The following is a 16,173-nucleotide window of genomic DNA, read 5'->3' on the forward strand; positions in this document are numbered from 1 at the left end:
CACACACACACACACACACACACACACACACACACACACACACACACACGCTGCACCAGCATCCCTCAGCTTAACTTGCATACAGTACTCAAAGTCAGCTGGGCTTGGCTTGCTTTTGTCAATGGTGCCCACAAAAGGCCCAGTTACTTCCGCCCACTCGTATTCATTCTTTAGATATACATGGAACCCCTACTGAGTGACAGAAGAACATCAGGCTCACAGCCCCCGTCCCCATACAGCTTATAATCCAGCAAAGGAAGAAAAAGCATTGGAGGCAATGATACCTTCAGTGATAATGGAAGCTTGGGTGTTGCAGGGAGGAAGGTCTGGATGTAGGTGGGAGGAAGGGAGTTGATGGGAAAACATGTGCTGGAAGGGGGAGAAAACGGTCAATGGAGGGATCAAAGAAACCGATAAGAGCCAGCACAGGCCAACCGCATGGCTCCTGGTGGGGCAAATCAGGCATGAAGGACAAGGGGGCACATCTCTCCAGGTGCCCAGACTCCTCCCCCCCTTGCAGCCCCAGAAAACCCCAGGACCCACAAGTACACACACTCTGTTCATGATAGGGGAGCATGGAGCACAGGCAGGTCCATCAGGTGCTCAGGTGTAAGGGCTGGGCCCTCCAAGAGACCCTGGTTAAAGATGGGGTGAGGAAGGTGTCTGAGACACAAAAGGAGACTCTGTCTGACTGCACAACCTGTGCCCTTGGCCACTGGAGATCTCAGGTTTCCCAACAGCCTTTCATGGCCTCATTCCCCTCATTCCTCACACTCCATGCAGATGGGCCGGTGCCTATCAGCTGTGGGACTTCTGGGCAAGTAGAAATGACGGTGAGAGCTCTGGCTTCAGAGGAGGCATAACCAATAGCTGATGTTAGGGGCCCTGGAAACTGCCCTTGGAATTTCATTTTCCATCCTAAAGTCAACCTGCTATCAGAAGCCCTCCCTGGTCCCTGCCCATGGCAGCATCACCAGGTAAGAAGAGTTCTTGAAATGGAACTGAAGTTCTGGGTTCCAGGACCAGCTCTGCCACTGATGCTGTATGACTTTGAGCCCTGTGCTCTCTGTAGGCTGTAAGGGAGGCTCTTTGTCACCCTGGTCACACTGTCCTTGGCCATGGGCTATTCCTGGCCTATTCAGGGCTTAGCCCTGGCTTCCCTTGGGGAGAAGATCCTTACCTCTGATGATCCATATGAGTTGGAGCATCACAGCTTTGGGCCAAAAATGGAGCTCTTCCTGTTCTTCAGACCACATGGGATATCCTTTCTTGGGGATGCCTCACCTTTCTCTACCTCCCCTCACACCCAATCAGCCTGACCTATTGCTAAGATCATTGAAAGAGCTGCACTGAGGGCTTCCCTGGTGGCGGGTTCGTGCCCCGATCCGGGAAGATCCCACATACCACGGAGCGGCTGGGCCCACGAGCCATGGCCGCTGAGCCTGCGCGTCCGGAGCCTGTGCTCCACAACGGGAGAGGCCACAACAGTGAGAGGCCTGTGTAACGCAAAAGAAAGAGTTGCACTGATAACATTGCTGTCCTGATCAGAAGCCATCAGTGACTCCCCAACACCCATCTAAGACAAGGGAGAAAGGGAGGATGAAATTCCAGAAGATTGGAAAGATGGTAGGAAAGACCCTAAACCAGAGACTGAAATCTCTGAGTAAGTTGGGAAATGCAGTGGTCATTAACAGATGGGCTGAAGAGGTGAGAGAAAAGATAGTTTAAAGACTGCCAAAGAGAGATAGGGAATGAGCCATGGGGGAAGAGCAAGGGTCCACAACACGGGAGCCTTGGGGACGTCCCAGGGAGAGGAGGAGAAGAGGATGGAGGTGCTCTCAGGGCTCAGATGGGGGATGAGGAAAGTCAAAGAAGAGGCTGAGGATGGAGGGACCCTTGCTTGCAATGGAATGGGCACTCCTGGCCTTTCTGAGAGCCCATCGAAAGGGGTCAAGGTTGAGGCTCCTGGGGGCTGGGCCAGAGGAGACCCAAAGTGGGAAGAGTATGAGGAATCAGGTGGTCCCATCATGGATGGGGCAGTAAGGAATACCTGGGATATGATTGGGTACCCCCAGGGGTGGGGCAAGAGATTGGAAGAGTCCTGGGAAAGAAGGGGCTGGGGAGATAGAGGATGGTAGGGGGCAGGAGAGAAGGAGAGGAAGAGAAAGAGGTAAGGAGGAGACTTCCTGTGCCCTTAGAGAGGATTCCACTCACAGGATCCTGGAGGAAGACTCAGGAAGGATTTCTGGAGCTCTCACACCTGTGCCCCACCCCTGCCCCATGTGTAAAGTTACCTGGTACTTCCACTCCACCCCCAAGGCAGAGCCACACCTTGCTGACTGGAAGAAAATGCAGCCCAGACAAGCCCCACGAGACCCTTGGGTCTTGAGGGCCAGGGAGATGGAGGTTTCACCCCGCCACGGTCCTAGGGCCATGCATCCAACCCCTCCCAGCCCAGCCTAGCTGGTGGAGCCTTGGAGGCTGGGCAACCCACCCCGCACACCTGGTGCCATACCTGGCTTTGCTGCCATCGCCCAGGACATGGAGGCTGCAGCTGCACTGAGAAGGGCAGGCGCCCCGGGCCTGCAGGGGTCCTCCGAGGGCCAGGAGCCACAGAATGCCCACCGCCACCCTCATGGCTCCTGGCTCCTCTGTAGGCCGGGCAGGGGCCTGTCCCTTACTGCTCTGTCCTGCTGGCCCAGCAAACCCAGCAGCTGCCCACCGGCTCATCGGCTGCCCACACCCCCAACTGAAGCCATCGGATAATCATGGACAGGCTGGGGATTAGGGAGGGGGAGCCCTGGCCACAGCGGCTCAGCGGCTTATTGCTTCCGGGAATCACCCAGTCCTGAAGATGGGGGTGGGGCATCCCCTTCCAGAGCCACAGCCTCAGGCCCAGAGCACATAGGGCCCGGCAGGAAGTGGGCAGCCACCCAGGGGCAAGCGGCTGCTGGACTGCCTATGCCAGCCAGGCTGCAGCTGCACAGCCCCTACAGGGTGCCTGGGCTCAAAAGAGATGAACGCTGGCCTCTAATAAGGGCCACTGGAAATCCTCTCCAGTTACCCTGTCTTACAGTGAAAAGGCATTGAGATGAAGGTGGTGAAGGCATTAGAAAGAGCCCAGGTGCTGGGCCAGGCCAGCTGGGTTCAAATCCCAGCTCTTCCATTTGCAGGCTGTGACGTCGGGTAAGTCACATGGTCTCTCGTGGCCCCTGGTCCTCATCTGCCAGAGGGAAGTAAAGTTACTCTACTCAGGGTGTTTATGAAAATTAAACAGCCCAAGTTTCTCAGACCTTGACAGCCTGTGGGAGCAGAAGCTTTCTCGGGAGTAGTAAGTACCCAGTTCCACGGGCACTTCCAAGTACCTGCTCACGGAGGAGCTGGGAAGATTCAGCTATTTGGGGGCAACTGCAGAGGTGTCTCCCATGGACTCAGGAACTCTCCCAGCCCGCCGGGCAAACAGCTGCTTCCTGGGGTACCCTGTGGCATGGAGTCTCAGATCACTGCCATCTGAGCCTTCAGGGCATTACCACCAATGCCAAAGGCATGAGGTGTCTTGGCCTGAGGGTGGAGAGTGCCCCTTCCCTCAAGTTATCTCACTCCAAGGAGGGTCTCAGAGCAGGATCTCCCAGAGCTTTTAGAGAAGCTAAAAGCTTCTGTCGGTTTTTACTGATTGTCCCCTACCCCCAACCTCATCCCACCATAGACACCACCTTTCACTCATTGATTCTTCACGTTTGACTCCAAGGCCTTGCTCTTTGGCCCATAAAACCCTACCTGGTTCCTATGGCTTTTCCAGAAGGTTCCTCAGCCCATGCGCCTAGACAAACCTACACCAGTGAGCTGTGACCAAGGCAGATACCTGGGGTCCCGATATACACGCAAAATACCTGTGCCAGGCCTGTTTGGACAATATTGGCTTCCAGGAAACATTGGTTCCCATTCCTTCCTCTCTTCCGATTCAGCCAATGCGATTTTCTCAGTGCTTCCCACCTGTACCTCCTCCTCCCCAAACCAGAAAGACAGCCCTGCCCGTTCCCACCTCTCTGGCTTTTTCTCCTTCTTTTGGCCATGCCGCATGGCATGTGGGATCTTAGCTCCCCGACCAAGGATCGAACCCGTGTCCGCCTGCAGTGGAAGCGCGTAGTCCTAACCACTGGACCACCAGGGACTTCCTGCTGGCTCTTCCTCCTTCCGTTGGGGATGCAACAGCCCTGCTCTCTTTTGCCAGCCTAAATTCTAGCCTTGGTTCCTGGTCCTGTCCTGCTTTCTCTTCTCCCTTGAAGTCTTTTGCAACCTTGCAGGCATGAACAAAAAACCCTGACATATGTTGCTGGTGACAGTAATGCAAGATGGAAATCAGGAAAGGCAGGGAACACTCTCTGGTAACTGGGTAATCAAGGAAGGCTTCCAGGAAGACGTGGAAAGTCAGCTCAGCCCTGAGGGGTGGTTAGGCTTGGATAAAAGTGGGGGCCAACAAGAGGAAGGGCATGGGAAAGGAACATTTACAGGATAAAATGAGCTGCTTGACCAGGAGCCCAGGCAGTAGGAGACTGGGCTTCTGTTCCAGCTCCATCCTTGAATCACTGCATGACCTCAGGCCAATTCTTTACAGCTTTGAGCCTCAGTTTCTTTGTGTGGAACGAAAAGGATGATGGTATCTAATTTGTGCAGTTGTGGTAAGAATCATCATAAGATCATTTAGCACGGTACCTAGCCCCTGGCGAGCCCTCAATAAATATTAGCTATATTACTGGCAGTGTAATAAGGAAGAACAAACCTGACTCCACATGAGATCTGTTTCTTTAACTCTGTTATTCTTTTGCTTTGGCTTAGAGTTAAGAATGTTGCCTATAGCCTGAAATATACAGAATAGCCCATTCTCAAAGCTCTGACCTTTAAGAGTATAACACTTTGCCATTCATAAAGAGATAAAGAGTTGCAGAAAGAGAATAACATTTGTCTTGTTGAAGGTTTACAAGAACATTGTGGCCTGACATAGGTGGACAGCTGCAAGAACAAAGGATCTGACGCCAAGAAGTCTGCAACCACCAACCATGCCCCTCCCTCACCTTGCCTTTAAAAATGCTTTGCTGAAACCCTTCGGGGAGTTTGCGTTTTTTGGGGCACGAGCCACTCCTTCTCCTTGCATGGCCTGCAATAAACCTTTCTCTGCTTCAAACTGATGTTTACGTTTGTTTAGCCTCACCGTGCATCAGGCACATGAGCTTGTGCTCAGTAATGGTAGCACTCTGAGCCTTGGTTTCTTTACCTGAAAATGAATTAAGTTGTTCTGGATTAGTGTTTCTTTTTTTTTTTTCCTTTTCTTGTTTTCTTTCTTTTTTTTTTTAGCTGCTCTGTGCAGCTGGTCCGATCTTAGTTCCCCGACCAGGGATTGAACCTAGGTCTTGGCAGTGAAAGCGAAGAATCCTAACCACTGGACCCCCAGAGAATTCCCAGGAATAGTGTTTCTTGACGTAACTGTCACTATAAGCCAGTGTATAACTTGTAGCAGTCCCTCATTTATAGAAGGCACAACTCTTAGTGGGTCATGGGCCACTTACAAGAAGACAGAAGCCCCTCTGTCCCAATCCAGTGCCTTGGGAGATGCTTGTGCTTGCATACCTTAAGTGCTCTATGGGAGACAGGAAATGCAGCCCCAAAGGCTATATCCAACATGTATTCTTCTGACCGAGACTCACACAGGCCAGGGGCAAAGATGCTTACTTTGCAAAAGAGGCAACTGAGATGACCCCAGTGGTCCCGCCCCAGGGACATAGCTAGTTAATGGTTAATGCAGAACCAGAACCAGTCTCTAGTCCCAGTTGGAGCTCTTTCTATGACAGCAAATGACTTTCCAACCAGCATTCTTTCCCCATCGCTTGTGAGAACACACACATGAGCAGGTGGACACACACACATACGTGCACACACATGCACACAGGTGCTAGGCTTGTCAGCACCTGAAAACATGGAAGGGCCTGGCTCCTGACCCGTTCTCAGGCTCAACTGCAGCTCAAATCCCCCCTTCTGCCCCCCATCCCTCCCTTCGTTATGCAACTCTCTTCTAATTTAGCTTTCAGCCATACACCATTTGGATTCCAGGTCCTTAATCCGATGGAGCCGAAATGAATGAGGCAGAACTCCTTCACAAAGGCAGCACTGTCTAACTGGTGAATGGGTTCCTTCTGCCCCGGCCAAGAGGACGATTTGGAGGGGCCAGGGAAGGCAGCAAAAAGGAGCTCAATGTCTAGCATAATAACCTGCATGTGCCAGCACGTGGAATGGCCCTTTATAACAGAGGCGCCTGGGTTGGGGGAGCCAGAGAAGAGCTGGGTCAGCGGGGAGAAAGGCAGAGAGAATGGCAGAGTCCGGGACCCTGCCCACCGGCTTCGGGGAGCTGGAGGTCTTGGCAGTAGGAACGGTGCTGCTGGTGGAAGGTGAGCCAGGCAGGAGCCGGGGTGGAGCAGGAGCTCGGCCGGGTCCCAGAACCCAGGCCGCACCTGCAAAGCTGGCAAGGAGAGGTCCGCAAACCCTACTCCTCTGTGCCCGGACCCATGGGGTCTTCCGATGGCTGCACCTGCGGGATGCAGCACGCAGGCTGGGAAGCCAAGAGAGAGAAGCTGGTCAGGCTCAGGGAGGGAGGAACTTTGAGAAGGGGACGTCTGCCCAGGGCATGACCAAGAACCAGGGCTTTTCATGTCTCTGCAGCCAAGAGAAAGTTGAATCCACTCCCTGGAAGTCCTGCTAAGAATCTCATATAAGATCAGGCCCCTGGTAGGCTCTGGAGGCAGACAGCTCTGCCACTTGCTGTCTGTGTCACTGAAACCAAGACACTTGAGCTCTCTGACCCTTGGTGCCCTGACGTGCCAAGCGGGTGGTGGTAAAGGTTAGATGGGATCAGGGCATATAGTGCTAGCCTAGATAGACACCCAGGGTTTTCAGTTCATTCATTCCCTTCCTCTCCAGCCCCACATTACTTGCACCATCTCCATTCCCTTGGCCCTAAGGTCTTCTGCTCGAGGGGTGACCTGGGTCCATGAGGTGCCAGCTTCAATCCAGAGTCCCTAAGATGCTCACTGAGGCCAGAGCTGGGCCAGCAGGCGCTGGAGTTGGGCCAGCCCAAGACTAGGTTGATGGGGGATGCAGCCCTTGTTCAAAGCAGATCCAGAGAAATAATCAACACATTTTCTCACCCAACAAGAACTGACAGTGGAGAGGGAGCCGCAGCCACTAGGCTGGTCCCAGAGACCCTGGATGTCATCGTCTGGTGGCCGAAGCCCCTTTTCCTCTCCACTGGGAACCCTACAGTCTAACATCTCTCTAGGTCTTCAAACATGCCTTGAAAGTTTACAGCTTTATGGTTTTGCATGTGCTGTTCCCTCTTTTTAGAATGCTCTTCCACACTTGTCCTCCTAGTGGACGCTCACAGTTTGAATGCAGGATCCTTCCTCATTCCTCTTTAGACGGGAGAAGCCCAGGTGCAGGGAGCATAAGGGGTGGCAAATGAGTGATAAAGCCGAAGTTCAAGGTCAGGTCTGTCTACCACTGGAGACCACTCCCTTCAAGCTCACCTCACTGCCTGGTGTCCTGGGAAGCTCCCAGTTCTACGTTGCCATCCCTTAACCAGCGCTCTCCCTGACGTTGTTCCAGAGCCCTTGGAGAAGGTATTCTGGAATTTGAAAACCCTGATTTCCAGTCCCAGCTCCGCCACTTCCTAGCTGCATACTTAGGGCAAGCTGGCCAGCATCTCTGAGCCTCGGCCTCTCTGCAATAAGTGGGGAGGACGGTGTCCAGGTGAAGACTGACTGGGAGGACCCACATAAAGTGCGCAACACCCTGCCGGGCACGTGATAAGTGCTCAGTGGCTGTCCATGACTGTAATTGTTCTGGCACAAACCGTGCTGCACTTTAGCGGACTTCTTCCTTGTCTGTCTTCCCATCAGACCGTGCGTTGGTAGAGGGCAGGGTGTACATCTCGTGGCTTTCGGTACCTGAGGGCCAGCCCACTGTGTAGGGGCTTGGTGAGCTGCACTGAGATGGATGCTGAGGGTTTCAGGGGAGGCTGCTGAGGCCCCAGCCACCCCATGGCCCCTCATTCTGAGCCCAGGAGGGCCTCTGCAGCCCCGGTGCCAGCTCTCCCCTTCCTTTCAGCTCTCTCCGGCCTCAGCCTCAATAGCCTGACCATCCTCTGTTTCTGCAAGAACCCGGAGCTGCGGACTCCCAGCCACCTGCTGGTGCTGAGCTTGGCGCTGTCGGACAGTGGGATTAGCCTGAATGCCCTCATGGCAGCCACGTCCAGCCTCCTCCGGTACCTGCCCCCTCCGCAGTCCCTGGGCTCTGGGGCCTGACCTCTGGGCACTGGGCAGCAAGCCAGAGACATTCTGCCTACCTGTAGAAGACCTTAGGGGAGAGGGTGGGCAGACTGAACTAGGTTAAATCCGAATTCCAGACTATCCCTGTAGAACCCCAGCCGATTTCTGGAACGCAGAAGTTGCTCGGACCTGACCATCAGAGCTGGCTGACTGCGGGGATTAAGAGCATGGGCTCTGCAACCAGGCTGCCTAGGTTGGAATCCTGACTTCATTATTTCTATCTCTCGGCTTCTCCTGTAAATTGCATATTATTACCTAACCCATATGGTTGCTGGAAGTATTGACTTATTATTTGTAAATAACGTAAAACAATGCTTGGCACCTAGGAAGGCATAAATAAGTGTTTGTGAAAGCAAACAGGATTTTGACAAGTGTCTAAGACCTTATGTGCAAACCAGGGTCTTCCAAAGTGGCCTCAGAAGGTGTTTACCGGATTGTTTTCTTAAGCAGACGGAATATTCCTGTGAAAGCTAGAGCCCCACCCCCACCCCACCGCTGCCCTCCTATGAACACTCAGAGCTGACCAGTCTGTAGGGTCTGAATCAGTGAGGATTCCTTGCCTTGTTCTCCTCCTACCCCTTCCCAGGGCTGGGGAGGGACAACTGAAGCTTCCACCTTGCTTGGCCCGTGAGGCTGGGAGTTGGGAGGCCTGGGATCTACCCTCTGTCTTCGTCTTCATCGGCTGTGTGACATTGGCTCAGTACCTTTTCCCCTCTGAGCCTCAGGCACAAGCTCTCCTCCCAACCAGGTTGTTCCATTTCCTGTGATGCAGGCATCTGCTCACCAGGGAGACCCTTCGGTCCAACAGAGGTGCCTTGACGGACCCTGAGCCTGGAGAGTCGGCATCAGGCTCCACCCCTTCGCCCCAGCAGCTCGATCTCTAAGGCCCCAGTTTCCTCATAGGAAAAACAGATACTAAAGCCCTTTTCTAAGGAGCTAAAAGTGCCTTCCAAGCTGCTGCTGAGCAGGTGAGGGAGGAAGACAGGGACGGGGGGAGGGGTCACTGGTGCCCCGTGTCTCCCACAGGCGCTGGCCCTATGGCTCAGAAGGATGCCAGGTTCACGGCTTCCAGGGCTTTGCAACAGTGTTGGCCAGCATCTGCAGCAGTGCAGCCATCGCCTGGGGGCGCTATCACCACTACTGCACCCGTATGTCTTCGGGTTCCCACAGTGGAGGGACATCCACCTACTGAGGGTGATCAGGGAGAAGGTCTGCTCAGTGTTTCCCAGTTCAGGGAACTGTGGATGGGTGTAGGTGACCATGAGCGTGGGGTGTGGGCACTCAGGAAAGGAGGGGGAGAGGGGGATTCAGGAGAGGTGTTGAGGCACATGCTGGGAAGGCTGCCTGTGCCCTCACTACAGCCTCAGGGAAGTCAGAGGTCCTCTCTGAACTTAGTCTCCTCCTCTGCAGGATGATTTTTATAACCTACCTCACAGTTTTATTTTGAAAATCAAATGAGATCCTGGATACAGAAAATGCCCTTGAAGACAGGCACTGTTGGGAGGCAGAGAGGAGGCGTGTGTGTGTGTGTGTGTGTGTGTGTGTGTGTCTGTGTGTGTGTGTCTGTGTGTGTGTGTGTAAAACTGGGCATGTGCCTTTGCATCCCACACTTACATGGAGCCTCTGTCATGTGAAGGCTTCATGAAAATGAGTCTAGCTCTAGATTTTCCAAGCTGTATTGTCAACTTCCATCTTCATAATTATCCATATCAGTGTACCACCTGCTGTTATTTTTTTTTCTTAAAAGTGACCCATTTAAAAAAATTTAAACACCTGCTTTAGTCTCATTCTAAAAAATATCTGTGAAATCACAACTTTAGCGTCCTTATAACTATAATACACATTAAAGTAAAAAAACATGTTCACCCATAGACCATTTAGAATAACACTCACCACAGAGATACATAAACATGTATCTGGGGGGCCGTGGCTCAGTTACCACTCGCAGCAAACCCCCAGCTTGCAGACTGGGAAGCAGAGGCTCAGAGAAGTTGAGTAGCTTGCCCCGAGTCACACAGCTTTAGGGGCAGAGCTGGGATTGGGCATGGCCTGGATGCCTCCAGAGGGAGTCTCTCCCTTTGTCTCCTGGGCTCTGAGTCCTGGAGCTGTGGATTTGCCTGGCACAGAGGCTACTCTGGGGTCCATAGCTAGCATGATCTCAAGACCTGAGCACTTCCCCTTTGGAATTGCAGATCTGCCCTGGCCACAGACACACATGGCCCCCTGCCCTCCACAAATTCACATGCCTCTGTCCAGGCCAAAAAAAAAAAAAAAGCCTTTGTTCTTATCCTAACTCCTATCTGAGCCCCTCCCACCCCATCTGACCTTGGAGCTCCTCTCCCCCCCACTTCTACCCCAGCCCTGTCCCCAAAGCTCCCTCAGACCATCATGCATGCATGCACACACACACACATGCACTCTCACATGTGCACACGTGAATGCACACCTTCTCTCGGCCTTAATATAGAGCAGTTAATCCCTGTCCCATGGGCCTCTGGATCAAAGCCCTTCCCGTGCTGGAGGGCACAGGCGAGCAGCACGAAAACAGGGAAGAGGGAAGTGGGGGGTGTTATAATAAAAATTATCTCTTTTATTCTTCATAACAATCGTCTGAAGCAGGGAGTATCATTCCCACTTTGTGAAGGAGAAAACTGAGGCTCAGAGAAGCCCTTAATTGCCCGAGGCACTGCGTTATTGAGCATGGGAGCCAGCAGTTAGGGACATTCTGCATGACCATAGCGTCCATTATTTTTCACTCTGCCAAGCTGTCTCCTCCTCTCAACCACCCTCCTCCTGTGTCCCATGCAGGCAGCCGACTGGATTGGAACACGGCCGTCTCCCTGGTTTTCTTTGTGTGGCTGTCTTCTGCCTTCTGGGCAACACTGCCCCTCCTGGGCTGGGGACACTATGACCATGAGCCGCTGGGGACATGCTGCACCCTGGACTATTCCAGGAGGGACAGGTGAGGTGAGGGGAGCGGCTTCGAGGCTCCTTTCCATGGGAGTCTTGGCTTTGAGTCTGTAGGACTGCTAGCAGTGTCAGCTGAAGATCCAAATGGGGACATGTCAGCATTTGCCAGACAATCTCAACTCCCTAGTCGTGATACCCACTAAGGAAAGCCCATTCCAAAGACTGGCCAAGTGATGGGAATGTTATGCAAATTGGGGTGCAGAGTTGGGCCCCAGAAGGAGTCCTATCCGGGGAGCTATTGGCTTCTGTTGGTTATAACATTCACTGAGCCCTATGACCCCTTTGCCACCTTCAGTACAGTCAGATGTCCCAGCTCTGACTTACCAACTTCTAAAGGGAGCCATATCCTTGGTTCGATAGCGTCAAAGAATGTTAAAGTCTTTGCATTGGAAGGGACCTCCTTGGCATAGAGTTCAGTTCTCTGAATTCCTTGAGCGTCTGCTGTGAGCCAAGCCCTGGAGAGATAAGAATAAATGCATGATGGAGCCTACCATTGTGGGCCACACGTCTAGTATACTGCCAGGTCGACCTGGCTCTGGGGTGTCCAGAGCTCCCTCTAGGGGCTGCCTTGGGGAGGGACCACATGGGCTTCAGCCCCACTCTTGCTTCCACTAGAGCCACATTGCATTCATCTACTTTACATGTTTATTCATGTTTACTCATAAAGCACCTGCATTGATGACCCTCTTCCCTGGTCAAACCCACTGGAGAACCCTGGGTCTTGTCTAATGCCCTTCAGGGCATTCCCTGCAGGTATTTCCGCAGGTGGTGTCCAGTCCTTCTGGCAGCCCTCCTTCCCACTCCTCCTTAGTGGACAGCACCCAGGTGACATGGTCTCCCCTTCATAGAATGGCAGCCTACCTCCCTGTAACTCCCACCTGCTTCTGGGCAGCCCTCTTGCCTCCCCGTGACCACTACCTGGGACCCCAGGCTCTTCTCTGGTCCCTTCAATGATTTCTTCAGTGATACAACGTCCAGTCTCATCCACAGGGTCCTTCCAAATCCCTATGCCAGGAACACTCCTTGGATGAGCCTTCCTCCTGGTCCACTGACATCTCCATTTGGGAAACACGTTTCCCAAACTAAAGTGTCCCGTTCTCTATGCTTGGGGCACATACAGAGAGCAGGGCTGAGCACCTGAACCGCCCAACAGCAAGTTAAAGGAGGACTATCCCTCATTCCAGCTCCCCGGCTCCTAAAGGCAGGTTCCAGGAGGACCTAGTAGCTCTCTGGTTCCGAGGGGAGTTCAGCTGGGACTTGGGAGCACCCACACTCTGAAAACGCATCTGATGGGAGCAGTTCCGTGCACCTGACTGTCTAGAGCAAAGTCTGGTGGGCTTTCTAGGGTAGCTGATCGTCTCTGAGAGGCAATCCTGACTCCTCCATCCCCTCTGTCTGCAGAAACTTCACCAGCTTCCTCTTCACCATGGCCTTTTTCAACTTCCTCCTGCCCCTCTTCATCACAGTCATATCCTATCGGCTCATGGAGCAGAAACTCGGGAAGACTGGCCGTCCTCCGGTAAGGATCAACACCTAGAGCAGGAGAAATCTCTCTGTCCCTCTGAGGGACACCAGGGAACATGAATGATGTGACAACAACCAGGGGTTCTCTGTGTTTTCAACGATCAGGAAAGAAATCCAGCTTTCGTACATTGAGCATGTGGGGTGTTAGGGCAGAAACACACCTTCCCCATTGCTGGGGATCACCAAGACCTGGGAGGAAGTATCAGAACTGCTCAGACTTACCCAGACCCCATAACTCTGAGAGCCAGGGCGCCCTACCGGACACCATCCTTGCTGTTACACTTGCTCCTTCCCAAGAATGTGAGGGTTGGCACAAAATTACATGCATTTTAAATGCTACTTGTAAATTGCTTCAAGATGTTTCATTGAGTCACAGGCACAGGCTGTTACCCACAACATAAAACCACACCTGAAAGCACATTTGTCCAAGAAAAACAATGCTTCAAAATAAGCCCTCCTGGTCATTTCTCAATTTCTGCATTAATATTCTCTTGCCACGATTTTCCTTTAACTTTATCAACTGAACAGTCTCTAGCAGATGAGTCATAAGATGTACCAAAAACTCAGAAACAAAACAAACCAAAAAACCCAGGTACTAATGTTACTTCATGTGCATTATGTCATTTCATTTTTGCACCCACTCCCCGAGGAAGGAAGGTTTTACTGTCCCTAGGTCACAGATTAGAAATTTGAGGCTGAAAGGGGTTATTAGCTAAACAACTCAAAAGCCATGTGATTAGTAATAGCAGAGTTGGATCAAACCCAGGTCTGGGACTCCACCACTCAAGTGGGCAATCGTAGTGCATAAAAGAAGCACTCTCTGCCACAATCTGCCACATTTTTTTTTCTTTGAATTGGAAAAGCACTGTACAAATCGATTTTAGCTGTGGACCCAGGTTCCCCTGGTCACAGAAGGAGGGCGAGGGCTGTGCCGGTGCTTTCCCGCTCATCACCGCCTCCACGGTTGTCCTCCTCGCTCTGCCCTCCCCTAGCCCTGCCTGGGTGCTCAAAGTCGCCACATTTTATTGGAGGTTCAATCGGCCAGGAGACAAGGCTGCCACACGGAGTTTTCCAGGTTGACTTTAAACCATCCGTTTCAGTAACATCAGCAGAGGTCGCCACGCCTGCGAGCTTAAGTCACCTTCTTTGTTAAAAGGCGACATGGTCAATAAGAAAATAGGCACTGATTTTTAGCGTCAGGATTTTAACCTCTGAATGTATGTGGGGAGCTGGAATTTAGCAGGTTCCACCCTGAAATTAGAGTGCAAGTCGTGCGCCCTCCTGTGGCCACATGTGGTACCACACCGCCTGCTGCTTGATTCTATCTCACACGGCGGAAAGCGGCCCCTTTGAACCCAGGACTGGTTGACCTGCAAGTTGGCTGCAGCTACTGATGGCCAGCTGGTTCTGGGGCTGAGTTGTGAGGGCAGCGCAGCTTGGGGACCCTTACGCACACATTCACATTCACAGAGCCCCTGGCTTCTCAGAACACAGACCAGGAAGGAAGCTCATTATCCACGCCAGTCCCGGCCTCCAGGCCAGTCAGGCCACTTTACAGACAAGGCAGCTGAGGTCAAGTAAGCTTGAACGAGAGGCCTAGGGTCAGGCCTCTTAAACAGAAGAGAGATTCATCTGGTCCCAGGTTCCCCCACAGGCTCAGCATCTTCCCACAGCCCTGCCGAGTGCCTACCTGGTTCCTGGACCTCACGGGGCTGCCGACCACCTAGAGCAAGTCGATGCCTCCCTCCTTTACCCATGTCTCCCCAGGTGAACACCGTTCTGCCAGCCAGGACGCTGCTGCTCGGCTGGGGCCCCTACGCTCTCCTATATCTGTACGCAGCCGTTGCGGATGTGACCTCCATCTCCCCCAAGCTGCAAATGGTACAGACACCGCCAGTACCCAAAGCTCTCCCCATTTTTGTGCCTCTGTTTCACCCCATCTCTCTTTCTGGCTTTCTGGTCTCCAAGATAAGCTCTCTCTTTCTCTTTTCCTTTGAACATTCATAACTCACTGGGTGTTAGCTTGTCCCCTGGTCACGCAGGGCCACTGCTCAAGATGGCCTAGGCCTCATGTGAGATGACAGGGACAGCCAGCCAGATGGTGACACGTACCCTCTGGGACCAGGGGCTGAGATTGGTGCCCAGAGGATTGTGATTCCATGCATCATCCACCAACGTATGTCATAGTCAGAGAAGGCTTAGAGGTTGCAGAATCAAGATAAGGACAGATGCTTGGTGGCTGGGGGGATGTCGGGGTGAGCGTGGGGGACTGCAGTCACCAGCTGGGACCAGAGAGAGGAGCAGAGGCGCTGAAACGTCTCTCCTGGACTTTTCTGTCACAACAGGTGCCCGCTCTCATTGCCAAGGCTGTGCCCACGGTCAACGCCATCAACTATGCTCTGGGCAGTGAGATGGTGCACAGGGGAATCTGGCAGTGCCTCTCGCCGCAGAAAAGAGAGCGGGACCGAGAGCAGTGAGCCTCTCCAGGGCGCTGCTCAGACCCAGGCCCACCCTGGCCACCCTGGACTGAGCCCCTCGCAGGAGGCTTCCCGGGAGTCCTGTCCAGCACCCTCAGGAGCCAAGCTCCAGACACGCACCCACCATCCCCGATGGCCCTGTTGAGCCTGGCCCGAGGCTGGACACCGGGGATTCAGAGAGAAACCAAGCTGCGTGGAAGGAGCCGGGACTTTGGAGCCAGACAGACCTGAGTGTTGGTCATAGCGGTCCCCACGGAGGCTGAGAGATCTTGGGGAAGTCATGCTCTCTGAACTCAGCTTCCTGACCCATAACATAAGGATGTTACTGTGCACCTCAGGTCTGTCGTGAGACTTGAACGTGATAGCGTGTGCTCACCACGCACGTAGAAGCTGCTGCTCGTTAGAACGGCTGTTAGGACTCAGAAACTTACATAGAAAGGGGTGAAAGCCCCAGGTTTGTGTGTGGGAGCTCAACCCAGGCTGCCAGCGTTCAAATACCACTTATTAAATCGTGATCTTTGCAGGTGACTCACTCTTTCTGGGCATTTGTTTCCCAACTTGTGAGGTGTGACGACAGTAGTGGTGACTTGACTGTGCAGAAAGGCCCAGAATGTTACCAGGCACATGCGAACTGCTCACTGAGAGTAGCCGCCAGCACCCACCAGTCAAGACAGCTAGCTGTACGTTGCTTAGTTGCCAACATTTAAAAACTCAGGACAATTTATTTAGAACTCCAGACATCTGAAGATGAGGCCCCACCAGCCCCAGGGGAGGCTCCATGGTGACCGTTTGAGACGCGGGGTGGCTCTGCCCTTTGCCCAGGGTAC

The 16,173-nt window shown here is 53.1% G+C and overlaps 2 protein-coding genes across 4 annotated transcripts in view; one reads left to right on the forward strand and one right to left on the reverse strand.

Annotated features, from left to right (window-relative positions):
* Positions 1 to 2,759, reverse strand: part of LRIT1 (leucine rich repeat, Ig-like and transmembrane domains 1) — a 9,859-nt gene extending 7,100 nt beyond the window's left edge. Inside the window, exon 1 of the mRNA XM_029201242.1 lies at positions 2,516 to 2,759. Within this exon, the coding sequence (XP_029057075.1) occupies positions 2,516 to 2,730 (215 nt within the window). The 5' untranslated portion in view covers positions 2,731 to 2,759. The remainder of the gene's footprint in view (positions 1 to 2,515) is intronic.
* A 3,583-nt stretch (positions 2,760 to 6,342) lies between these two features.
* Positions 6,343 to 15,883, forward strand: RGR (retinal G protein coupled receptor). Of its 3 annotated transcripts, none has more exons than XM_029201110.1 (7): positions 6,343 to 6,440; positions 8,155 to 8,311; positions 9,402 to 9,523; positions 11,184 to 11,337; positions 12,747 to 12,864; positions 14,637 to 14,750; positions 15,215 to 15,883. In XM_029201110.1, exons 1-7 carry the CDS (start codon positions 6,362 to 6,364, stop codon positions 15,344 to 15,346), a joined length of 876 nt encoding a protein of 291 aa, XP_029056943.1. In that variant the 5' UTR covers positions 6,343 to 6,361; the 3' UTR covers positions 15,347 to 15,883. The 3 variants fall into 3 exon arrangements, with proteins under 3 accessions (XP_029056943.1, XP_029056942.1, XP_029056944.1); XM_029201109.1 differs by having other exon boundaries at positions 6,362 to 6,440; positions 8,155 to 8,308; positions 9,387 to 9,523; positions 15,215 to 15,346; XM_029201111.1 differs by lacking the exon at positions 14,637 to 14,750 and having other exon boundaries at positions 6,362 to 6,440; positions 15,215 to 15,346.
* Positions 15,884 to 16,173: the final 290 nt, after the last annotated feature.

Source organism: Monodon monoceros, unplaced genomic scaffold (genome assembly GCF_005190385.1).
Source record: "Monodon monoceros isolate NGI ecotype Baffin Bay Population unplaced genomic scaffold, NGI_Narwhal_1 Super_Scaffold_4, whole genome shotgun sequence".
In the NCBI taxonomy this organism is placed as follows: Eukaryota; Metazoa; Chordata; class Mammalia; order Artiodactyla; family Monodontidae; genus Monodon; species Monodon monoceros.

Excerpts from the sequence above, each read along its gene's own strand:
- RGR (XM_029201109.1), top strand. The coding sequence starts at position 6,362 with ATGGCAGAGTCCGGGACCCTGCCCACCGGCTTCGGGGAGCTGGAGGTC. Across the intron at positions 6,441-8,154 it reads AACGGTGCTGCTGGTGGAAG|CTCTCTCCGGCCTCAGCCTC; the intron begins GTGAGCCAGGCA and ends CCTTCCTTTCAG. Across the intron at positions 12,865-14,636 it reads GGAAGACTGGCCGTCCTCCG|GTGAACACCGTTCTGCCAGC; the intron begins GTAAGGATCAAC and ends ATGTCTCCCCAG.